This window comes from Pteronotus mesoamericanus, unplaced genomic scaffold, assembly GCF_021234165.1.
Source record: "Pteronotus mesoamericanus isolate MK-2021 breed Mesoamerican mustached bat unplaced genomic scaffold, CSHL_Meso_final contig_94, whole genome shotgun sequence".
Lineage (NCBI taxonomy): Eukaryota > Metazoa > Chordata > Mammalia > Chiroptera > Mormoopidae > Pteronotus > Pteronotus mesoamericanus.
The window spans coordinates 9,364,422-9,390,356 of record NW_026555285.1 but is presented as its reverse complement, the minus strand read 5'-3'; the positions used below and the strand labels follow the sequence as shown (position 1 = coordinate 9,390,356).

Sequence of the window (25,935 nt, the reverse complement as noted above, 5' to 3'; positions counted from 1 at the left end):
TGTTTCGTAGGCGGGCACTCAATCCACGAAGTCACACCAGCCAGGGCTGGGAATACTTTTAGTGAGACATTTGAAACGTGCTTTCACATACGCTCATGTCAAGGTCTGCCCAGTGACCTCACGGACATTGTGAATACGTCGTTTGTCTGCACAACTTCATCCTACATCAGGAATTTGAATTCGAGCACTATTTTAAGTTCCTGAGCGGAGAGAAATCCACAAAGTCTAACTCCGATATAACTAATATTATCTTGGGCCACGACACTAACAATAAAAGCAAAATACAGGCGACTTATAAAGGGCTAGGTGCATGAACCCCAACGGGCGTCGAGGTCCTGAAGACTACAGCGACCACCTGCCAACTCCTTGCCCCTAACACTGTTCTCCCTACCTCACCAGCTCCCCGCAGGCCCCCGCCGCCAGGCGCCCAGCGCAGGCGCACAACGCCCCGCTCCAGGGGGGCGGGCCCTGGCTGCCATCTTGCAGAGAGGTGGAGCAGCTGCTGCTTGCCCCAAGCCAGGGCTGGAGCTGAAGGTGTCTTGATGAGACCGCGTTCGTTTTCCATTGCCAGCCCTACGCAAAAGTCCTGCCGAGTTTGCCCAGCCTGAACTGTAGGCCCATGAACTGACTCATCGCACGCACCCGACTCTTGGCAGCGATTCTTCCTGGTGCTCACACCCGCAGAACGGAGCTCCAAGTCACCCAGCCTTCCCCTCCTCACTCCCCCAACCCTGCCCGCCGCAATGCCGAACGTGCAGCTGCCTCCGAAGGAGAGCAACCTCTTCAAACGCATCTTGGTGAGTGGCGGGAGGCCGCGCTTTCGCTTCCCCGGAGCCCCGGGCTCGGCGAGACTAGCGGTCAAGCGGCGGCGCCTGCGCGGGCCGGCGGGGGCTCCCTGTTCTGTTCTTTGTTTACCTCCGAGCCCTCAAAACCTGACTCCCCGCCTCTGCCGGCCCCCTAGGCGGCCCGCGTCCCCGGCCACCCGGGCCTCCTCCGCGCGCCTCCTCCCTCTGTGGCGGCTTGCCTCGGTACTGCAGCGCTCCTTCCAGAAACTTCATGTCGCTCTCCGCTGTCACTCTGGGCAAGGGTGCGTCGGCCAGGTAGAGGCATCAGTGTCCTCTGCGGAGCCTTGCGGCCGGACCCGCCACCTCCTCCTCCTGTCCTCACCAATAGGTTTCTTTTGCCAGCCTCTCTTTGGCAAGGTGTTCATTCCCTGCTATGTGTTAAATCTGTTGAACAGCGCGCCCCGATACCCCTTACAGCCGGAGCGATCCTGTAGTGGAGGGGAGCTCGGATATGAACTGGCCAGGGCAAAATTAGGGAGCGCTGTGAGGCCAGGTTTTTTGTTGGGGGTTACTGCCTGGTTTTGGTGTGCTTATCTTTGGGAGGTGAAAAGGTGACATGAACTGCAGTTCTAAATTATAAAGGCGAACGTGACTCTTCTTTTAACTTACACAAGTCCTTGCCTTGAGGAAGTGAATAAAAGTTTTGCGGGCTGGCTGGTTTTGCTCTTGAGGGAAGCATTTACTTTGTGAGCGGTGACCTGAATAGTGGCCCGAGGTGAGGACTGCTGGCCCGCAGAGAAGTGTGTTTTCTGTAGGTTGGGGGCCAGCGTCCCAGGTGCCTTCACGGTTTTCCAGGTTCTCATTCTTCCCGAGAGGAGAGGCAGCATGCCTTTGATTTTCTCAATATATTATATTACACTGGGGACCGTGGATTTTAAACTAATATCGTAAATAGCTGTTTTTTCCTAGTTTGTTCTTTCATCTGAACATAAGCGTTTAGATTTTAAGGGTGAATTTATTATTTAGAACTTGAGTTATGTGACTGTTAAGTATTACTTACATTTACTAAAAACACTGAGTTTAGAATGTTTTAAGTGTTATCAGTGGCAGATGAAAATTCATAATAGCTGTTCTGTTTTGAGCTAATAGAAACTTGACGCTTAGTACTCAGAATTTTTTTTTATTGTTGTTCAACTACGGTTATCCCGGTTTTCCCCCCACAGCTCTCCCCCGCCCCACCCACCCCTACCTCCCTCTCTCAATCCTACCTCCACCTTGGCTTTGTCCACGGGTTCTTTATACTTGTTCCTTGACGACCCTTCCCCTTTTTTGCCCCGTCAGAATGTTAAAAAGGTTACAAAAATAATAGATGGGATAAAAATTTTGCTTTAATTCTAAATGGTGCTTAGTGTTGAGTAAATAATGAAAGACAAGTGTAAAAGCAAAAAATTGTAATAATTCACTGTGGCAGATTTCTCCACTTGGCTTTGTAGTATATACTTTTTTGAAATTTTAATTTTGTTTTTCCTCATACATTTATACTTTTCACATGGAATTGGAGAAGTGCCCTTTTCAGATGGATTTTTTTTTTTATTTGTAGGGAATCAAAATATGTTAATGAAAAATCATCTATAATGTGTTAGTTAGATTTCAGGACATTTGCCATTATACCTAAAAAATGACAACGCTTTTTCTATATATGAATACTTGTAGTTCAAATCATGTTATCAGTAGAATAACAAAAACAATTCCATGACTTATTATGCTCTAGTTACAGAAAAGTTAAAGCTGCTGCTGAGTTAACTTTATTCCCCAATAAATTGGGAAATGGTAAACATTTTCTTATCTTTGTGTGATGTTTATTATAAGGTATGAATTTAGGAGGATGCTGCAAAAGTGAATGATTTCCCCATCTCACAATTGCACTAAATGTGGGTAAATTTTTTGCTGCAACAAATTGCATGGCAAATTAAAGCCTCTATAATAAAATTATTTTTAAGTTTGATTAGTGGACCAAGGTGTTTTGTCACCAACAGTAAATTTTTATTAATTATCAGTGCACATAAACACACCCATACAGATTCACCAGCCAGCTTATTACAATTCTGCATGGCTTATGCCTGCCTACCTTAATACTCATACTGGGTCTTGGCATTACATTTTGTTGAATTTTCGAGCTCTCTTTCTTACCTTGTTTTGAGGTTGAGAAAATCAAATCCAGGAACAGTAGATGACTAAGTGTCTATGGTACTCTGTCTGGTTAGTAGTAAAGTTGAAAACTAGAATCTGTCTTTTGTTCTAAGTGTATATTCCTCACTGAACTTAAGGCTTTTTCTTTAACTTGAGTAGTAGAGATAGACTACCTTGGTTTGCACCGAGGCTCTGAAACTGGCCATGAAAATTCAATTTAACTATGTGCCTCAGTTGCTCCACCTAGAATGGAGATAACATGCATCTCATAGGCTTTCCTGGGATTTAAATAAAGATTAAATGAGAACAGTGCCTGGCACATAGGAAATGGTTCCAATAAGTGTTAACTATTATTTTTACTGTTATTGGTAGTATGATTATTATTACTTTTGAGACCACTTGGTAAGTCAGAAAAAACAAACGTTTCTTTTCCTCTTCCCCAGTAGGTTCTTCTGCTTCTTTTTTGTTCTTGTCATTTATGAGGAGAACTCCAATAGTCAAACTCAGATGTTTTAATTTTTACTTTAAAATATTTTTGGAATAGTAATATATTTGCATGGTTCAAAATTTAGATTTTTCTCCTGACCTGTTCTGTCCTATTCTTGTCTCCCAACCACTGTTTCCTTCCCCAGAGGCAATTAGGAAGCCTCAATATAAACATATTTTTTAAAATAACACTTTTCTAATTCTCTCCACATCCCACTCCTGCTGCAAGGATTAAGCATTCCTTCCTCCTCTGCTGCTACTGTTTTTCTTTGAGCTTAGTAGGCTGTTTTTATTGAGCAGTTTTATTTGTTAGAACTTAAAGATGCAGGAGTGTTTAAAATAGGCAAGATACCTGTTCTCAAGGAGCCTTCAGTATGGTGGGGAAGATACTAAATAAGCAATCACAAAAATGGGAATTTCAGGAAATGATAGTGCTGTGTAGAAAATAAATACGATAAATATGTTTGTTAGTGGGGGAGGGAGAAGGAGGCTGTCACTATTAGATAGAGTGATCAGGTAGGTGATGTCTGACACTATCATAAGGAATTAGCCCAAAGAAAATCTGAGAAATTAGCCTCAGGAAGATTGCAGGTAGAATTGCACAGGCTCTAAGTTGGGAATAAGCTGGGCGTAAGTACTAGAAAGAACAATCATAATGCATCAATAAAAAAACAAATTGCCCTGACAGATAACACATTGATTGCTCAATCTGTTGGTAAACGTGGCACCACCTGCATGTAGGATCTGATTCATGAGATCTATACTGTTGGAAAATGCTTCAAAGAAGCCAACATTTTCCTGTGGCCCTTCAAATTATTTTTTCCATGCCATAGAATGAAGAAACAGACCACCCATTTTGTAGAAGGTGGGTATGTTGGTAAAAGGGAAGACCAGATCAACAGGCCTATTAGAAGGATGAACTGAGGTATCTACAGTGGTTATTTTTGTAATCGAGTCCATTAACAAATAGTGACTCCTTTAAAACGGGGGGTGGGGGAGTGAGGGGGGACACAACCAGAACAATGTAAGTAAGAATATAAGTGAAGGCAGATGAGGTGTTCTTATATAATCAGTGATTGTGGAGGACAGTCACTGATTACTTAGCCTAGCTGATGGCGTTTAGGAATAAAGAGGTTGCTTAACAGTTGCATTAAACTAGTGATGGAAAGACCATAATCTTTGGAGTCACACCAGAGTTTGCAACCAAGCTGAGTCACTTATAAATACATTTTATGAACATGTAATGTATCTACAATACATTAGTTTTTTTCTAATTCTAATTTAAAAAAAATATATATATGAACATATATCCATATGGTGGAGGTAATGACACCTACTCTAGGGATTAATATGAGTTATAACAAGTTTTGTAGAGACACATAGGTCGCTCTAAAAAGGACAGTATTTTGTGTATTTCTTGGTTCCATTCTTGAAGTAGCAAAGGCTTTTAATGCAGTTTCTAGTATTTTTCTTTGTTGTTATCACATATGTTTTTGCTTTTGGATTTTGAAGGTTAAAAAGCTGTAGCAGTGTTGATTGACAATTAAATTCTGCTTATTAAGTGTTTTTTTCCTCTATCTTCTGTAAAAGGAAAATACTTATATACTAGATTAATTTGACGAGGAATTAGATATGAATTGACATAAAATCTTCCCATTTCATTTTTTAGACTTCATTTTGGATCTTGAATTTAGATTTTATATTTTGCTATGAAAAGTCACTCCATGTATATTCAGTTTATAAAATAATTTTTGTTTGTATTTCTTCACAGAAATGTTATGAACAGAAGCAATACAAAAATGGCCTCAAGTTTTGCAAGATGATTCTTTCGAATCCAAAATTTGCTGAACATGGAGGTATTGTTTACCTGTGAGAGAATGCTTTGGAGAAATCTAATTCTGAAATCAGACAGATAGGATTCCTAACAGTGAAAGAATACTTCCCAGATTCCATGGCCTTGTAGCTCTCTAGTAGAGTATATAAATATTTAACATTTCTTAGTTATGTCTCATACCAGTCTTATTCTAGGTTATTTTACTCCTATTATGTTTTTAAGTATATATGTATAGTCCTTACTTACTAAATGAGAAGTGGTTGGTTGGTCAGTTGGAGAACAGTTGGAGTATATACCAGTATTTTCATGGACCTGATTTCATCTACTTTGACTAGAAGTTTATTCTTTGATTTCCTTTGTATAAAATTAGGACAGTATTTGTAATGTAGAAGTAGTATGAAGATACAGTCAAACGTATTTTATTCTTTGGTGGACATCTTTTATATATTTGCTGACCTTTATATATAAATATGACACTACTGATTTATCATTAGATTGTTTATCTTGAGGGTTTTGTTTTTTTTTTAGCACAGGTATTAATAAGTCTATATTTGCTTGTCTCATTCTTTTTCACTGTTGACCGCTGTTTGTTAAAAGGGTGGATTAGGTTAGGTATGCAAATTACGATCCTAGAGCAAAGCATAGCTGACTGGGGTTTCTGAATATTAGACTTGGGTAATTCTTGATACTGTTTTACTGGGAAAATATGCTGACCTGGCTCAGCTCTCTAATAACATTGAAAACATTCTTTGAAGGAAATGGGAAGAAGTGTTCATTTCATAAATTTTAGAAATTTAAAGCTTGTTTTCAAGCTTTTTCACTATGGAACCATTATCTAAATGGAATCATGTGGGGAAGTTCTTTATGTATCAACAGATAAAAGAAAATGTTTGGTTATAGGGGTTTGGATTGCTGTATTACCATGTTCTAGAAACCAGAATCCTCAGAGATCAACTTGAAAATAATTGTTCATGTCTAATTCCCTTGTGGATCATTTCTTGTGGATGATTCAGAGAGTTATTTTGTTCTAAACCATCTTTCATTAACTGCCTTGAACATGTTTTTGGGTTGCTGCTTCTGTAGTAGAGTATCGTATCCTTGAAATGCAAAATGATATTAATTAGCCTAGTTAGGATTAGTTGGAATAAACTTGCCAAAAAATGCAGTCTGTTCCAATATTGAGTAAGGTTATTTTTAAATTGTGTATGTTTCTGTTAAGGTAGATTGTTTTGTGGTGTGGGGTGTAAATAAGATTTGAGTCTTGATTAGAATTGATCTCTGGTGAAAGGTATGGACTGATGGGGTAGATTTAACGCAACATGATTCAGGTGCCTACTGTGTTACCTTTTCTCAGCAGAATAACCTCAGCCTCCTTTAAAAAGAGTCTTCTATAGAGCAGAAAGCATTTCAGCAACTTAGTCCCAGCCTGAGGAATTTCAGAAAAGAACTTGGGCTAAACTATAGGCAAATATTTAAAAGGTTTTTGGAGAGAAACTCTAACTATGGGATTAAAAAGATGAATAATATAAGCATGACAGATCTCAAATGTTAAAATAACGCTAAGATAATTTGAATCTTTCATGTGTAAATAGAAATTAAAAATATTTTTCAGAGACTTTGGCTATGAAAGGCTTAACATTGAACTGTTTAGGAAAAAAAGAAGAAGCTTATGAATTTGTTCGTAAAGGACTTCGTAACGATGTCAAGAGTCATGTCTGTATCCTTTTGCTGTGGTTGAGTAGTTTAATTTCATGTGTATTTTTCATTTACTAGTTTTTTTCTAATTCTAATTTTAAAAATTGTACTACAAAAACATTCCGCCTATATAGAAGATAACTTAATGAATTCTATGTACTGATTACTCAGCTTCAGTAATTATCACCATTTTGTAGTATTGGTTTAATCTGTGCCCTATGCCTCATTTTTTTATTTATTGGAATATTTTAAAGAGAATTCCTATACAGTATATATGGTGTTTACTTCAGTTGTACTTAATGTGAGAGAAAAGTAACTTTTTTAAATCCTCACCTGAGGATATGTCTTTATTGATTGGGGAGTAAGGGGGAGAGCGAGAGCAAGAGGGAAAGAGAAAGAAATGTCGATGTGAGAGAGAGACATCAACTGGTTGCCTCCCACATACAACCTGCACCTCCAACCCCCCATCGGGGATCAAACCCTTGCTTCCAAGGTATGTGCCCTGACCAGGGATTGAACTGGCAACTTTTTTGGTGTACAGACGACACTCCAACCAACTGAGACATTTGGCCAGGGTGAGAAGAGTAACTTTGATAATTATATGTGACTTGAAACCCATTGTTTTTCCTATACATCCATACACTGAGTGATACTTTCCCCATCATTTTAAATAACTTATCTGTATAGTAATTTTGTATTTTCTAAACTTTTATTTAGAAATTTTAGAAGATAATTTAGAAGAAATTTGTTTTAAAATATTTTATTTAGTGTTAAGTATGATATTATATTGGTTCTTCAGCTCGTTTCAGTTGCCCAGGGACATAGCTGTTTTCAGTTATACTCATAATTATATTTTTCTATGTATAGTATCCCAGCTTGTAAAAAAACAAAAATGCTTTTTAAAATGATTTTCATTTCTGTTTTGCTTGTCTATATGTTTATTCACAAGTTTTTCACATATTGTCCTGTTTCTTAATTTTTTACATTTTATCTACTGGTGGACCAGTATTGTCTATCAATAATCATGGTAGTGTTCTCACATATTTAGCTTAGAATTCTCTCAGAATACTGAATATTTATTTCTTTATCCCAATGCTTACTCCTGAATAAAGAGAGAGGGTATGTAAGTATGACAGGTTTTTTGGCTCCAAGGAATGCTAAGGATTTCATTTACAATACATAAAAACTTGATTTTTGTGTCTTTTACTGTCACTAGTGAATTAATTAATGATTACATGTTGTTTTAGAATTGACTGAATATAAACTTGTTTTAAAAGATAATTGCAATTTTTGTATATATTCTGTTTCAGTACATAGTAAGTGACATTGAAGTGCTGGGGTAGGTGCTGGAGTGAAGGAGAGTGAGGGGATAGAAAATAGAGAACTTGAAGAATTTTACCAAGAATTTTCTAAGGTTACTTAAAAAAATATTATGGAAACTTTCAGACACGTACACAAATAAAATAGAATAATGAACCCTCATGTGCCCAGCACACAGCTTCAATAATTTTAATAGTATCAATCAAGGCTGATCTCATTTTACCACTTGTTTACTGTCCCCTTCCCTCGGATCCGAGATCATCCTGAAGTAAACTTCAGACAAAATACTATTTTGTTAAAGTAAGCTTTATATTAGATATGCAGCATAGTATTTTCTAGTACCTGTGAGTGTTTATATTTCCTTAACTTAATAGGTTGGCATGTATATGGACTCTTGCAGCGTTCTGATAAGAAATATGATGAAGCTATTAAGTGTTACCGAAATGCCCTCAAATTAGATAAAGATAATCTGCAAATTTTGAGGGACCTCTCTCTGTTGCAGATCCAAATGAGAGATCTTGAAGGTTACCGAGTAAGTATTTTAGTCTTAAGTATACATATTTTTACAATAGATATAATTTAAAAGCATGTGAATTTAAAATGAGGTGAGCATAAACCAAGATCATGAAGATTTGATTGTTCATGCTAGTCTGTAGAAGACTATCACAAGATTATTGGGAGAAAGTCAAAGATCCCAAGTGACTTTCTCCCAATAATAGCTATAGAACTGCAGACTTGATCAAAAAAGGATAACTGTATTCATTTAACGCTTTTTAAAAAACTAGGCTATCTCCTGTGTATAAATACTGTATACCAGATTCTTTGTGGATTTGACATTTACAGACTTGGTAAACAGAACGTTTATAATTGAAATCTAAATGTAGAGAATGATTAGCTTTTTTATGATGGGTTAGTAAATATAAAATAATGTGAGAAGGATTCTCATACATCAGTCTTTCTATAGCCCAGACCTCTTCAAAGTGGCATCTTGAGCTCTGCAGGGGCATCTCTGTGTGTATCCAAAACTCATTACGTTCAAAATGAAATTCTCTTACCTTCTTATATGAAGGAGGCCCCCAATTCTTTAACAGTTCTCCTTAAATAAATCTTTCATTTACTTTTTATTTTTGTATCCTTTTATATCCTATGCCTAGATTTTTGCAGAAGTTTGAAGAGTTTTGCCGAGCTTTATAATAGTTAACATTCTTCAAGGTTTTGTGGTTTTTCTTCAGCAGTGTTTAGCAACTTAGGTGTGGTGAGACTTAAAATTAGTTATATTTATGTATGAGGCAAAGAAATTAAGAATACTGGCAAGAGAGTGTTTCCTAAGAAGGAGGTAAAATAAATGAAGGTAAAAGAACTGGCGGTTAGAAGTGAAGGAACTAGAGTTATTAGTGGTGTCCTCTTAAGAACAAAGGTAGGAATGTCACTAAGTGAGAATAATGGCAGCATAGGCATGGTGGCCAGAGAGTGAGATATTTGAATTCATGATTTCTGAGCAAATAAGGTCTAGGATAGTGATTTTCTATCCTTTTTATCTCATGGCACACAGACGAATTACTAAAATTTTGTGGCTCACCCCAAAATACACTTTTTGCCAATCTGACAAAAAAAAATACAGTTTTGATTGATTTACATAAACACACAAAAATGGTAATCACCTACCTTTTTGCTTCCAAGTGACTTTTTAAAAAGGAGGTTCCTATACATACATAAGGATTTCTGGGACCAAGAATTACTAGTCAGATGCAACCTTATTATGCAGTGTGACCAATAAGATGCAACTCTATTTTATGACATATATTTGTGGTTCAGGACAGGGTGTTCACACTGGTCAGCTATTATTGTGTTGATGTTGCTTTTTTATTTGACAACCTCAGGCAGCGATTTTTGACCTTTTTTATCTCATGGAACATAGAAACTAATACTAACATTCTGTGCCACACCAAAAAATGTATTTTTTGTTGATCTGACCAAAAAAAGATATAATTTTTATTCATTCACACTGGATGGCTATTTTTGTTTTGGCTGTTCTCATTTTTTTTTTTTTTTTTTTTTAGTTTGACAGTTTAAGAGAAAAGAGGTTGGTGCCCCTGACTAAATAGTCAGGTATTGCATGTTTTAAAAATTCTTGTGGCACACTAACTGAAAATCACTGGTCTAGGATGTGGTTGTGGGAATGGGTCTCTGAAGAGGGGTGCCGAGCTCTTTAAAGATGAGGAAATCTTAGATCTAAGAAGATAGTTGGGTGGGTGATCTTCAGTGTTTCTTTTGTCCGGGATGATGGTAGATTTGGCAGGGTGAGGAGAACTGATTCAGACTTTAATAAAGGAGTAGAGTGACAGAAGCAACAGTAAAAATAAGGAATGAGAGTGATAATAACTCTCATAATTTCATATGCCTAAAAGGAACCAGACACACATGAAGGTAAAAGAGTGATAATGAGTTGTTCTGTGAAAGATACTTCTAAAAAAAGATATCATCTTTCTCCTTTTGGCAAAAAGTGTGGATGATACCCATTCCAACAGCAGAATCATGGAAACTAAACACTACATTTTCAAAATTCCATTGCAACTGGTGTTCTTCACGTGGTCCTGTTTCTCCAAGCAGTTGCACTTGCTTAAAACTTGGAGACAGACAGGAGCAACGAAGTGAGACCTGTGTAGGGAGGTTGGATTTTCTGCTAGTAAAGATATCTTGGTTATTCTAGGACAGCATTGTGGAACTCCTGGTGTTTTCTTCATCATGTCATAGGTGCTGGCCTGTCTTAGAGGGGCAGCAGTGGTGTTTCTGCTTGCAAAGCCCTATCAGGTGTCTGAGATTTCTCCTTGGCTGTGTCCGTCCTGATTCTGGGCCCCACTGTAACAGTATAAGTCCTTTGTAATTTCATATAATAATTGCATAAACAGCGAAACTTAGTTAAAAAAAAAAACCTTATCTTAGTTGTCTTCTAACGCATAATTACCAAAAGGAATTCTGTTATATAAAGGTAATTTTAAAAGTCAGCTCAAAAACATGGGTGTCAAGGACAGCTTTTTTGTGACAGCCTTACAATGAGCATTATGAGGTGTTTTACAACTTAAGTAATTTAGATAAGAAACACAAAAAGTATTTTCATTTTATTGTGGAACTTCCATTTCTTAATTCAGTTCATTAGAAAGGAATCAAAGGTAGTAAATTGTTTTAATATTTTAAAGAAAGTTAAAAAAGTAAGAAAGACAATTATATTTTATTTATTTATTTATTTTTTTTTAAGGAGACACGGTATCAGCTTCTTCAGTTGCGCCCAACACAACGTGCTTCCTGGATTGGATATGCTATTGCATACCATTTACTGAAAGATTATGATATGGCACTAAAGCTACTGGAAGAATTTAGACAGACTCAGCAAGTAAGAAATTAATTTTAATGTATTTTTCCTACCTTCACAAATAAAATAGTTGACTTCTGTATTGCCAAAATGTGAATTAAAGTCTTTGAAACATATAGAAAAGTTTGAAAAAATTTGACAAGGTAAAACACAATTCCTTGGTGCAACCACTATAGGAAATAGTGTGGAGGTTCCTCAGAAATTTTAAAATGTAATTGCCTTATGAATAGTGATTCCACTTCTGGAAATAGATCTGAAGAAACCCAAAACACTAATTCCAAAGAATATATGCACCCCTATGTTCATTGCAGTGTTATTTACAATAGCCAAGATTTGGAGGCAACCCAAGTGCCCATCAGTAGATGAGTAGATCAACAGCGGTGTGTTTACATAATGGAATTCTACTTGGCCATAAAAAATAAGGAAATCTTACCTTTTGCCACAACATGGATGGACCTAGAGGGTGTTATGCTCAGTGAAATAAATGAGTCAGAGAAAGACAAATACCATATGATTTCACTCATATGTGGACCCTAATGAACAAAATAAACAAAACAGAAAGCCTCCTAGATACAGAGAACAGACTGACAGCTGTCAGAAGGTGGGAGGGGTGTTGAGGGCTGGGGGAAAAAGGTAAAGGAATTAAGCTGTACAGATTGGTAGTTGCAGAATAGCCACAGAGACGGAAATTGCTGCATGGAGAATAAGTTCAGTAATGTTGAGATAACTGGGTATGGGGTCAGGTGGATGCCCGGGGCAGAGCAAGGCGAGATGGGGGAACACTCTAGACTGTGGTTTTCTGACCATTTTGCTGTACATCTGAACTGGTATGGAACGGTATCAAATGTAAACTGTGGCTAGGAAAAAACCCCAGTTATTTTGTGTACTTAAGAATGTATATGAATGATACGCAGTTTTTTTTTCCATTCAACTTTTCCTGAAATATGTCTATGTTGATACATGTAGGGCTAGTTTAATCAATTTTTAATTGCTATTTGGTGTTCATTGTATAAATGTTATAGTTTATCCATTATTTTTTGCCTCTATTACAAAACCCTGCTGTAATGAATATTCTTGTCTGCTACGTTTGTAAGTTTCTCTTCAGTATATACCTAAAACTGGAATTGCAGAGCCGTGGCTGTGTGTTTTCATCCTTAGTAAGTATTGTCATCACTCTGAAATAGCTGTCACTAATTTCTATGCCTACCAGCAAGGCTTTACAATGATCATTTCCTCAACATCTTTGCTGTCACTTGTCAGTTTTTTTAGTTTTTCTTATCTTCTAGGTATGAAGTTTATCTCATTTTTCTTTTGTGTTTCCTTGAATATTATTGAGGTTAAGGGATAATAGGATAAGAGATGTAGTCTATGTTTGTTTTTTTTTAAAGATTTTATTTATTTTTAAGGAGAGGGGAAGGGAGGGAGAAAGAGTAGGAGAGAAATTTCTATGTGTGAGAGAAATATCAGTCGGTTGACTTTTACACGCCCCCAACCAGGAACATGGCCTGCAACCCAGACACGTGCCCCTGACCGGGAATTGAACCAGTGGCCTTTCGGTATGCAGGACAATGCCTAACCCATTGATACATATTGGTCAACACTGTAGGTTTCTTTTTGTTTGCTGTCTGTGTCTGGCCTCTTGGAATGAGTTGGGAAGTGTTCCCTCCTGTTTTCTGGAAGTTTGTGAAAGATGGTGTTAATTCTTCTGTAAACATTTGGTAGCATTTACCTGTGATGGCATTTGGCCTTGGGCTTTTCTTTATGGGAAGCTCATGGATAACTAATTTATTCTCTACTTGTTACTGGTGTATTCAACTTTTTTATTTCTTTTTGAGTCCGTTTCAGTAGCTTGTGTTTTTTTTCCCCCCAGGAATTAGCTCATTTTGTGTAAGTTATATAATTTGTTGGCATACAACTTTTCACAATAATTCTTTATAATCCTTTTTATTTCTGTAGGGTCTGTGGTAATGTCTGTCTTTTTATTTTTGATTTTAGTAGTCTTTTTCTTGGTTATTCTAGGTTTGTCATTTGTGGTGTTCTTTCAAAGAATCAGCATGTAGTTTTGTTCATTTTCTCTGTGGGTATGTTGGGGTATGCCTTCAGCACTCAGTCAGCTTACAACTCTGTTTTAGATTTTGCTTCTTGTTTGTTCAGGGTCAGGTCAGCAAGAGGTGAGAATTTAGGGTTTCCTGAGGTCTTTCCTGAGCATATGCATACCTCTGTGTGTGTGTGGCTTGACCTCTGTGGACATCACATTTCCTAGCTTCTCGGGTAAAATTTTTGGTTAGTCTGTTCTTTGCACAGACTGTTATTCATCACTTCAGGTGCTGTAAAGGTAAACACTTGTCTGTAACTGTTTTTGACAGAAATCTCTGGCTCTTTTCTGCCCCTGAAGCTTTTTGCTCTGGGCAAACTTTGAGTTTGCTTGCACGTGGGGTCTTGCCATTAATTACAGTTCATTGGGAAAGAGGCTTTGAAAGAGCTCCAGCTTTATTCTGTTCTCTCTGGTGGCTGCTCTGGGAATCCAAACTCATTTCTCAAGGCTGCTGTGTGTCAGTAGCTGGAGAGCATGGTGTAGAATTAGGACAGATTAAAACACTACAGAGCTCACTGATCTAACCAAGATGCGGCTGTTTTTCTTCAAGAAGTGCTTCCAGGTTGCTGTAGGCGTTTGGTTAATTTCCAGAGTTGTGAAAAAGGGGATTGAGAGTTTTTTTGCCAGCTTCTTTCTTTCTTTTTTGGAGAAATGAGTTTTTGGAGGTATTTTTGCTAATATCATCCTCTTTGTATTTTCTTGATGCAAACAACTTCTTTGACATTTACTCTGAAAGCAAGGTATTATTTTTTGAAATGAGAACCAAACTAATTTTACCTGCTAGAGTGATATACTTTCTCTTTTCATTTATCAAGTAATTCTTAATACAGAGTTTGTATGCTAAGTCCTTTATACAATAACATAGTTCTCCATATGCATAAATAATGCACTTGCAATAATATAAAAGCAATCATAAGATAGTGTTTTGTCTCTATATTCTGTTATTCTCTAGTGTCTTTTTGCGATTCATCCATATTAGAGCATATAGTAGTACATTCTTTTTTAATGCTGGATACTGTTTCATTATGGATATACCACACTTTGCTTATCTATTTAATTGGTGGACATAAGGATTATTTTTAGTTTATTATGAATGATGCTACTGTGAACATTTCTGTACAAATTTTTGTCTGTACTTATGTTTTAATTTCTCTCTGATATATATCTAAGAATGAAACTTCTTGTTTTTTTGGTAAGTATATATTTAACTTTTTAATAAACTGCCTAGTTGTTTTCCTAAGTGGCTTCAGCAATGTATGAGCAATCCAGTTCTACCCATCCCCAACAACAGTTATTGTCTAATTAAAAAAGAAAAAGAAAAACATTTTATGTATTTATTTGTTTATTTATTTATTTCCCTCTTCCCTTCTTTTAAGGAAGAGGGAGAGAAACATCAATGTGCAAGAGATAAATTGATCACTGCCTCTTGTATTCCCCCAAATGGGGACCTAGCCCGCAACCCGGGCATGTGCCGTAACTGGGAATTGAACTGGTGACCTTTCAGTTCACAGTCCAGCAATCAGTCCACTGAATCACACCAGCCAGGGCTATTGTCTCATTTTTTTCATGATGCCCATCTTAGTGGATGTGTAATAGTATCTGTTTTAGTGGTATCTCTGCATTTTCCTAACAAATAATAATATTGACCATTTTATGATGTTATTATTAGCCATTTATAGTTCTTCTTTGATGAAATATCTATTCAGATCTTGTGTCCATTTTTTAATTGGGTTATTAGTCTTACATCTGAGTTGTAGGAGTTTCTTGTATTCTTAATACAAGTTCCTTATCAAATATATTAGTTGCAGATATTTTCTCGCAATCTGTAACTTGTGTCCTCATGTTATTAATGCTGTCTTCTGAAAAAGAAAACTTTTATAATTTTGATGAAGTCCAGTTTACTAATTTTTTCTTATGCATAGGGTCACAAAGAATTTCTTCTATTCCTCTAAGATTTCTTTCATAGTTTCAGTGCTCATGTTTAGGTATGTGATCCATTTAAAATTAATTTTAGTATATGGTGTGAATTGTGTGTCTAAGGTCTTTTTTTGCATATGGATATTTAATTTTCCCACCATTTGTTGTTGAGAAGACTACCCTTTCCCCATTGAATTACCTTGGCATCTTTGTAGAAAATCAATTGACCAGAATATAAAAGCTTAATTTTGGGCCTGTATTCTGTTCCACATATGTATATCTTTATTCCAGTACCACACTGTATTGATTACTGTAATTATGGTTAACTTTGAAATTTGAAATGCATGACCTCCTTACATTGTTCTTTTTCAAATTCTTTTGGCCATATAGTGTTCTTTTTTTTCCATATGAATTTTAGGATTAGCTTATAAATTTTTTCAAAAAGCCTTGCTGAGAGTTTGGTGGGGATTGCATTGAATTTATGGTGCAATTTGGGGAGAATTGCCACCAAAACATTATTGAGTATTCTGATCCATAAATGTGGAATGGACTATCTCACCATTTATTTAGGTCTGTAATTTCTCTCAGCATATTTTGTAGTCTTCAGTATATAGATCTTGTTTCTTTAATTTATTCCTAAACATTTTGTTCTTTTTGATGCTATTGTGAATGAAATTATTTTAATTTTGGGTTGTTTGTTGCTAGTGTATAGAAAAATAACTGGTTTTGTATTATATATTGGTTTTGTTTTCTTTTACCTTGCCTAACTCCTTGGTGAGTTCTAATAGGTTTTTAAATATAGATTCCTTAGGATTTTAACCATTTTTATAGTTTTTTGGGGATATAGGACCTATTTGCTTTGCTCTATACTTAAGTCCCATCCCCTCATTTATTTTAAAGAATGTATTAATCTTTGCTGTTAATCACTCTTCTATTTGTAATTTTTTGTGGGTTGCTTTTTTAAGTTCATGTGAGTTGCTTTCCTGAGAAAGCAGTGAAATTAAAGATTTGAAACTGCTTTATGTAATTATATAAATAAGGTAATTTGGTCCTTTCATTTATAGGTTCCTCTCAACAAAATAGACTATGAATATAGTGAACTGATATTATACCAGAATCAAGTGATGCGAGAAGCAGATCTGTTTCAGGAATCTTTGGAACATATAGAAACGTATGAGAAACAAATATGTGATAAACTTTTGGTGGAAGAAATTAAAGGTTAGTTGACTTGCTTTTTCTTTTTTTCATGCCTCAATTAAAGAAATGAACAAAAAACCATGAACTTTATTCTGACCTAACACTTAAATGAGACTTATTATGTATCAGGTAACATTGTTAAGCCATTATTAATTAATTTAATCTACAAACAACTTTATGATGTAGTTGTTACATTCACTTTAGAGTTGGGGGACTAGGGAACAAAAAGATTAAGGGACTTGTCCATAGTCACACAGCTAAGTAAGCTGGGTAGTGCTGGTGTAAGGCCAGGAACTTTGACTCCAGATTCCATTTTCATTTTTTTTTAACATTTTAAAAAAATATTTTATATATTTTTAAGATTTTATTTATTTTTAGAGAGAGGGGAAGGGAGGAAGAAAGAGAGGGAGAGAAACATCATCGTGTGGTTGCCTTTCCTGTGCTGCCACTGGGGACCTGGCCTGCAACCTAGGCATGTGCCTTGAGTGGAAATTGAACAAGCAATCCTTTGGTTTGCAGGCTGGCACTCAGTCCACTGAGCCACAGGGGCCAGGGCAAGATTTTATTTATTTTTAGAGAGAAGGGAAGGCAGGGAAAAAGGGGGAGAGAAACATCAATGTGTGGTTGTCTCTTTTGCCCCCCTTGCTGGGGACCTGGTCTGCAACCCAGGCATGTGTCCTGATTGGTAATCCAACTGGCAACCCTTTGGTTCTCAGGAGGACGCACAGTCCTCTGAGCCACACCAGCCAGGGCCAGATTCCATTTTCTTAAGCAGAATGTGTTACTGTTTTTATAGTCAAGTTAGTCTTGTCTGTCTGTCTTTCTCTCTCTCTCTCCTCCCCTCTCTTTCTCTCTCTCTTTCTTTTTCCTTCCTTCTTTTTTCTTTTCTTTTTTTCCTCCCCCTCCCTCCTTCCCTTTCTCCCTCTCTCCCTCCTCCCTCTCTATCTTTTCCTTCCTCCCTCCCTCCCTCTCTTCCCTCCTTCCCTTCTCTCCTTCCCTTGCTCCCTTTCTTTCCCTTCCTTCCTTCCATCCTTCCATATATACTCATATATTTCTGTGTATAGTAAAATGTAATGAAACTAGTAAATGACACTGGGATCATCAAGAAAGCAAGATTCATTATGGGCTAATTATGAAGACAGGATTCTAATAGTCTGTTAAATATGTTCATCAGCAAATGGTCAAGCACATTTTTTTCCTTAACAAAGCTTTGTTCATCAATTACCCATTCCATAAGAAATACTGTATTAAATAGAATGAACAACTAAAATACTTAGTTTAAAACTAAATTTAGTATAGTTGCAGGACTGCTAAAGCTTAACAAAAATAATAACTAACATTTATTCTTCCTGTGTTTCAGAGTATGTTAATTGCTTAAATTGCTTTATTTCATTTAAAATTTAGCACTTCTAATGTGGGTACCATTTACTATCTCCATTTAATAGCTGAGAAAGCGAAGGTTCAGAGATGTTAAGTACTTGCCCATCCTTCTGACTTCAGAGCCCTCATTGAGAAAATAAAATATTTAATAGACTATTTTTTAGAGTAGATTTACTACTACACAGCAAAATCAAGCTGAAAGTTCAGAAATTTCTCAGATACAGTATGTCCCTAATCATACATAGTGTCCTCTACTGTCAACATTCTCCACCAGACTGGTATATTTATTGCAATCATTGAACACATCATTACCACCCGAAGTCTATAGTTTACATTCCTGTTAACTCTTGGTATTGTATGCCTTCTTGGTTTTGACAAATGTATAATGACGTGCATCTACCATTATAGTGTCATACTGAGTATTAGTTTTCACTGTCCTAGAAATCCTCTGTGCTTTGTTTATTTGTTTCCCCCTACTCCCAACCCTGGATCTATGATCCTCTTACTCTCTCCATCATTGAGCCTTTTCCAGAATGTCATGTATTTGGAATTGTGCAGCACATAACCTTTTGAGATTGACTTCTTTCACTTAGTAATATGCATTTAAGTTTTCTTCATGTCTTTTCATGACCCTTACTTTTTAACTGCTATAGTTTACTTACTTGTTTTTTTAAATTATACTTTATTGATTATACTATTACAGTTATCCTGATTCTTCCCCCTTTGCTCCCCTCCACCCAGCACTACCACTCCCTCAGGCAGTCCTGCCACCACTGCTCATGTCCATGGGTCACGTGTGTAAGTTCTTTGGCTACTCCATTTCCCACATTGTACTTTACATCCCCATGGCTATTCTGTAACTATTTGTCCTTCTTAACCCCCTCACCATTTCACGCATTCTTCCTCTGCCCCCACATCGGTAACCATCAAAACTCTCTCCAGATCCATGATTGTCTCTGTTCTTCTTGTTCGCTTAGTTTGTTTTTTAGGATTCAGTTGTTTACAGATGCGTGTTTATTGCCATTTTATTGTTTCTAGTTGTGATCTTCTTTTTCTTAAAGAAGTCCGTTATTTAACATATCATATAATAATGGTTTGGTGATGATGAACTCCTTTAGTTTTTTTCCTTGCCGAGAAGCTCTTTTTTCTGCCCTTTGATTCTAAATGTTATCTTGGCTGGGTAAAGCAGTCTTGGCTGTAGGTCCCTGCTTTTCATGACTTTGAATATGTCTTACCAATCCCTTCTAGCCTTCAAAGTTTCTTTTGAGAAATCAGCTGACAGTCTTATGGGAACGCCCCTGTCGGTAACTAACTGCTTTTCTCTTGCTGCTCTTAAGATTCTCTATCTTTAACCTTTGGGCATTTTAATTATGATGTGTCTTGGAGTGGGCCTCTTTGCATCCATCTTGGTTGGGACTCTCTGTGCTTCCTAGAATTGCATGTTTATTTCCTTCAGATTAGGAAGGGTTTCTTTCGTTACTTTTTTGAAATAGATTTCCAATTTCTTGCTCTTTCTCTTCTTCTGGCAACCAGTGATGCAAATGTTGGACCTCTTGAAGTTGTCCCAGAGGCTGCTTACATTATCCTCAATTTTTTGGATTCTTTTTTCTTCTTGTCGTTCTGATTGGTAGTTTTATTCTTCCTTATGTTCCAAATCACTGATTTGATTCTTGGCTTCATGCACTCTACTGTCGTTTCCCTGTAAGTTGTTCTTTGTTTCAATAGTGTGTCCTTTGTTTCTGGCTGGACCTGTTTTGCTCTTGAGGTCCTCACTAAGTTCCTTGAGCATCCTTATAACCAGTGTTTTGAGCTCTGCATCTGATAGATTGCATATCTCCATGTTGTTTAGTCCTCTTTCTGGAGTTTTGATCTTTTCTTTCATTTGGGCTGTGTTTCTTTATCTCCTCATTTTCGCAGCTTCCCTGTGTTTGTTTCCATGTATTAGGTAGAGCTGCTATGACTCCCTGTCTTGGTAGAGTGGCCTAATACAGTCGGTGTCCTGTAGGGTCCAGTGGCACAGCTTCCCCTATCGCCCAAGCAGGTACTCAAGGTACACCCCTTGTGTGGGCTGAGTACCCCTTGTGTGGGCTGAGTACACCCTCCTCTAGTAGTTGAGCCTTGGTTGCTGTTGGCACGTCAGTGGGAGGGATTTACCCAGACCAGTCAGCTGCAAGAGCTGACTGTGACCCCTGACCACCAACCTTCGCCCTCCATGGAGGATCATCTGTGCAGGGGCAGGGTGGTGGTGCTCCAGCGTGGTCTTTAGCTGTCCACTGGGTGCGTAGGCTTGGGGTTTCACAGGTGGAGCAGGCCAAGGTCAACCCCCACGTGTATTTTGCCCGGAGCCACACTGCCTGGGCTATAAAGCAAACTCAGATGGCTGCTTCTTTTGCTGGGCTTTGAAATTCCCAGATAAAGCCACGCTAAGAATCTAGGCTGGCCGCTGTTAGTTCCAGGCCTGGGGCTCAGTGAGGGCAGCTATTGCTTGTTTGAGAGGATTTAGGAAGTTGTGCAGTGTGAGCCAAGACCAGCCAATCATATGGACAAGCAGCTTGGGTAAGCCCATAGTTTGGCTGGAGTAGAGTCTCTGGAGATCTCCAAGGCTGGTCAAACAGTGCTTGCCGACTGTCGTCAATTTCTGTGGCTCTGTCGGGGGAGGGTTCAGAAAAGGGACCATGGCCTCTGCCTGCCCTGATGCCTGGCACTTCAGTTCCTCCTTGTACGCCGCTGGTGCCTTGCAGGCTGCTACCCTAATGCTGGAGCTCCATGGAGTGAACCTGCGTAGGTGAGTCCATGTATGTGTTCTTTAAAAAAGAACTGCTTGGGGCTCTAGAAGTTTCTTCCACTGATTCAATCCCTACTGGTTTTTTCAGCCAGAAGTTACGAGGACTTATCATCCTGGGCTGGAGGACAAGGTGTGGGGCTGGAAATCCTTGCTCCCAAGCTATCCCTCCCGAATTTTTCTCCATCACATGTGGGTGAGGGACCAGCTCTTTCCTTATCTGAGCCACCCCTGCTAGTCTGGGCAAATGTAGTTTCTTCAATTCTGTAGTTGTCAGATCCATTCAACTCGATTTCTGATGGTTCTGAGTGATGGCTATTCTGTATTTTAGTTGTAATTTTGATGTGGTTGTGCAAAGAGGTGAGCCATGTCTGCCTACACTGCCATCTTGACTGGAAGCCTTACTTGTAGTGTACAGCCAGTGACTGACTTAGTTTCTGTTGTGAACTGCAATCAATAGTAACTACAACACACTGTTTTTCAAACTATTAGTAAAATGTGCATAAATAATATTCTGGTTTCCTTCTTGTTCTATTACCTATAATTAATGCGAACAAAAAAGAAAAGGCAATTATTTTTATGTTCTCATATATTGTTACTATTTCCTGTTTAAATCTTAATTCTCAGGTTGCTTTTTCTCTTTCTCTGTCTTTGCCTTACACCATCAATAGGAAATGCAGGTATTAAGAAATAAATGTGATATAGTGTGGTCAATTCTGGTTTTAAAATTCTGCAAGTTGTAGCATATATTGGTAATGAGGGTTATTTAGGGGCCATCAATTTGAATATAAAACCCAGTACTCTATATTGCTTTTAAAGACAGGTGATGGTATTATTTTTTCAGTGAACTTTGCTAGCCCAGAGACTTTGATATTTATACACTTAGGTCTTTTGTAGCCATTAAAATATTAAGATACTTTAAAAAACTGTTAAACTTAGAGATTTTTATTTTATAAATATGTAAGTGGTAGTAGCTTATAACAGTTTTTAGAATTGAAGAACAGGCTGTTATCTATTACATATGTTTGTAGTTTTCTTTTTAAGATTTTATTTATTTATTTTTAGAAAGAGGGGAAGGGAGGGAGAAGGAAAGGGAGAGAAACACTAGTGTGTGGTTTCCTCGCATGTGCCCTGACTGGAAATCGAACCGGCGACCCTTTGGTTCACAGGCTGGTACTGAGTCCACTGAGTCTCACCAGCCAGGGCTACATGTTTATAGTTTTAAGTGGCAAATCTTTTAAGTGTATTCACTTTGTATCAAGCATTGTGCTAACCACATTAAGTAAGTTACTTCCTTTGATTATCACATAAGTATATTGAGGTAGCTGATACTAGAGAGGTAAGGAAATGGACTTTGAAAATTGCTAACTCATTCACGTTCACAAAGCTAGAAAGTGGAAAAACTAGTAATTACATTTAGTTTTACTCTAGAGCTTGAATAATATATAACATTATAACATTTAAATAGTAAAATAATAGTATATAGTTAGCACTGCCATATGCTGCCTCCTACAAGATGGTGAAAGCTGAAATAGTAAGACCTGAAGACATTTCAGAGGATTATTTGTTTAAAATAGATTCTTTGGGGAGTGGGAAATCTTAAGGAAGGATAGGAAGTTGAGATACATCCTTTTTTGAGAATCCTTTTATCATAGATTAGGTGTGCTCTCCATTATGTCTCAGAAGTTTAGATCTTCATTTCCCATACCCATTTTCAGTTTGTGTGCCTTCATAAAAGCCGCATAAAATTTGAACCTTGGAGGTGTCCCACATGTGAACAGGGTTTGTGGTGTTTCTTGCTGTGAAGTGTGTAGTATTGGGTTGGCCATAAAGTTTGTTACATTTTTTTGGTATGACAGCTCTAGTAGTGCTAAGTTGTCTTTACCTTCATTTGAAACAATTTTGTTAGATTGTATAGAGACAGCTGTCATATCAGTGTGCATTTAAAAAGACTTGTCAAAATTGGTGAATTTTTGTGCAGCCATTTTAATATTGAAGGTGGAAGAAAATATGCAACGTTGTTGACGTATTGTGCTTTATTATTTCAAGAAAGGTAAAAACACAATGAAACACACACACACAAAAATTTGTGCAGTGTATGGAGAAGGTGCTGTGACTGATTGAACGTGTCAAAAGTAGTTTGCGAAATTTCGTGCCAGAGGTTTCTTGCTGAATGATGCTCCATGGTCAGGTAGAGGTGTTGAAGCTGATAGCAATCAGATTGAGACATTAATTGAGAACAGTCAATGTAACATCACACAGGAGAGAATCAACATACTCAGAATATCCAAATCTATAGTTATTGGTGAAAATGAAAAATATTTCTTTTATTTAACGGAAAAAATGAAACAGACTTTTTGGCCAACCTAATATTATTGTTTCACTGAATTAAGCCCAATTTTAGTGACCTGGAAAGGAAACTGAGAGGATTAAATAGAGAATTGTTTAATATATGATTTATCAGGAAGAGTATATTTAAATTGTGCAGTAGGAAGGTAGGGATATTTCATTAGTATTATTTACCATTCTGTGTAGGGAGTCTTTCATTATCTTAAAGGTTATATAAAAATATGCGTAATGCAAAGATTTTCCTAATAAATTTTCTATATGTATATTCAGGATGTTGGAGGGAGCCAAAAATGAATGTTAGTATAGTAGAATGTGTAAATGAAGGTCCATTTCTAAGGCAAGCTGTAAATTAATCTATGTTTAGTTACATAAACTGCAATATGCCCCAAAGGAAGGCACATACAGTTCTGTCTTTCATAAACATCTATTAAACTAATAATGTTTAGTGCAATCTCTGGGATCAGAAGGATATTTAATGTTTAAGTTAAATGAGTATGACTTTAAATTTAATTTTAGGGGAAATGCTGTTAAAATTGGGAAGATTAAAAGAAGCCAGTGAAGTATTCAAAAACTTGATTGATCGGAATGCAGAAAATTGGTGTTATTATGAAGGCTTGGAAAAAGCTCTACAACTTAGTATGTAATGATTTTTCTCCTCTATCTTCTTTGAACTATTGTTTAAAGTATAATAAAATATAAGTTGTAATAATATTTGAGGACAAATATTTTTAGCCCTAAGATTCAGTTTTTAGTGTAGGAAACTTACAGGTTAAACATCAGAGTGAAAATTAATTAAAATATTTATACTTAGGTGATAAATGTGTACAGATAATTTTAGGTTTCTTGACCCATTGTAATGTTACCTATTTAGACTAACTAGAGAGGTGGGAAAGAAAATGAGCATTCTCTTTCTGGGAAATGTCATATTTATCTAATGTTTTTAAAGAATTAGAGGTCTGTTATCCTCAACTTCTAAATATAAGAATTGGGCCAAAGAAATTTTACCAAGAGTGTATGGTATACAGCGTTGGCATCAAAATTATTCTCTTAATTTCAAAATGGGTTAATTTGTGTAGCATAAAATGTTATATATCTTTTGAAATTATACCACCTTGACCCTTTTCAGAAATACGAAGTACCAGTCCAAATTTCTCCTAATATTTTCATAATTAAATGTTATCCATTAATATTTCTAAAATCATATTACTTATGGATAAATATATGGCCCAGGGGTGTTGAAATAGCAGAACTTTTAAATTTAAGAAGTATGCTAAATAGGTATCTATCCATGTTCACTTACAGTAATGTGAACCATGAGAAAAGTTTATTTGTTGTATCCTAGTCACTTCTATATTTAATCCAGGAATCCAGGTTTTCTGTTTGTATTTAAAATTTAATGTTACAATTATTAAAGTACTTTACTTAAATGTTTTTAAGGAAATGATGAAAATTTAATTATTGGTTAGATCAGTCCTTTTTTTAAAAACAGGACTAAAGTGATGTGTTTGAAAGTTGGAAATATGAGATAACTATTTTTCTTTAAACCACCAGATACTAACATGTGGTTGATAATACAGATTATTTACATGGTTTAGTAAAAGGAAAAAAAGTATTATATTCCTTGTGTCAGGATCCATACTAAATCTAAAATGTATTGATTACAAAACTAATTATATTACTTTATCTTTTTAGGTTCTGTAGGACCTTTTCTCCCCCATGGTAAGTTCTGGAGCTCCAATCTGTGACTTGAAATAAGGCATTGAAATGCTTTGGTTTTGCTTAATGTTAATTTAACTACATTTATAAGACTTGTTATATCTGGGGTAGTGAAAAAATTATGCTATATTTCCAGCTTGTCATTTTTTAACATTAGGCCTGACTATGAGGACTGCTTTTTTAAAATAACACGTAATAGCTTTCATGTGAATTTTAGTGGAAGGGTCCTTAATATTTTATGAAGTCTCCAGTTGTTAACAGAATGTGAAAATTATTTTTCACATATCCCAGTTCTAAAAATCCAACCACATTGGAGCTCCAAAACATATTATTGGGGGAAGGAAGGAGTCTTCAACAAAAATCAGACAAGTGCAGTGTTTATAATCATGATACTTAACTCTACATTTATTATGGAAATACTTTGATTGCTAACACTAAGGGTTATTCTTACTGTATTCCTGTGGTCTGAATTAATTATTCTTTAAACCTTATAGTTTAAAAACAAGTTTTTGCTTACAGTTGACTTATTGCTTATATAAAATAATGCGTGCTGTTCTCCTCTTTGTAAATTATGCAGGATATTGTTTCAGAATAACAAACAAGATCCAGATTATAATCTGCAAATTGTTGTTGCAGAGTATCATGTAGTTTATATATAGAGCTTCTATTTAGTACTATAAAATTAGGTTAGTCTTGGAAGGGAAGATACAACTGTCTATTAGAAGTATATTCTATATCATTGTATTTGGGAAGAATGTTACTTAAAACATGGTCTGTACTAATGGGGTTCTTTATAACAGAGTTTCATTGAAGATTTTA

General features: G+C 36.6%; 1 protein-coding gene across 1 annotated transcript in view; it reads left to right on the top strand.

Moving 5' to 3' along the window:
* The first annotated feature begins 476 nt into the window (after nucleotides 1-476).
* NAA16 (N-alpha-acetyltransferase 16, NatA auxiliary subunit) overlaps nucleotides 477-25,935 on the top strand; it is an 80,098-nt gene continuing 54,639 nt past the window's right edge. Inside the window, exons 1-7 of the mRNA XM_054586388.1 lie at nucleotides 477-797; nucleotides 5,233-5,317; nucleotides 6,908-7,012; nucleotides 8,685-8,842; nucleotides 11,567-11,701; nucleotides 16,757-16,910; nucleotides 23,917-24,036. Of these exons, the coding sequence (XP_054442363.1) occupies nucleotides 744-797; nucleotides 5,233-5,317; nucleotides 6,908-7,012; nucleotides 8,685-8,842; nucleotides 11,567-11,701; nucleotides 16,757-16,910; nucleotides 23,917-24,036 (811 nt within the window). The 5' untranslated portion in view covers nucleotides 477-743. The remainder of the gene's footprint in view (nucleotides 798-5,232; nucleotides 5,318-6,907; nucleotides 7,013-8,684; nucleotides 8,843-11,566; nucleotides 11,702-16,756; nucleotides 16,911-23,916; nucleotides 24,037-25,935) is intronic.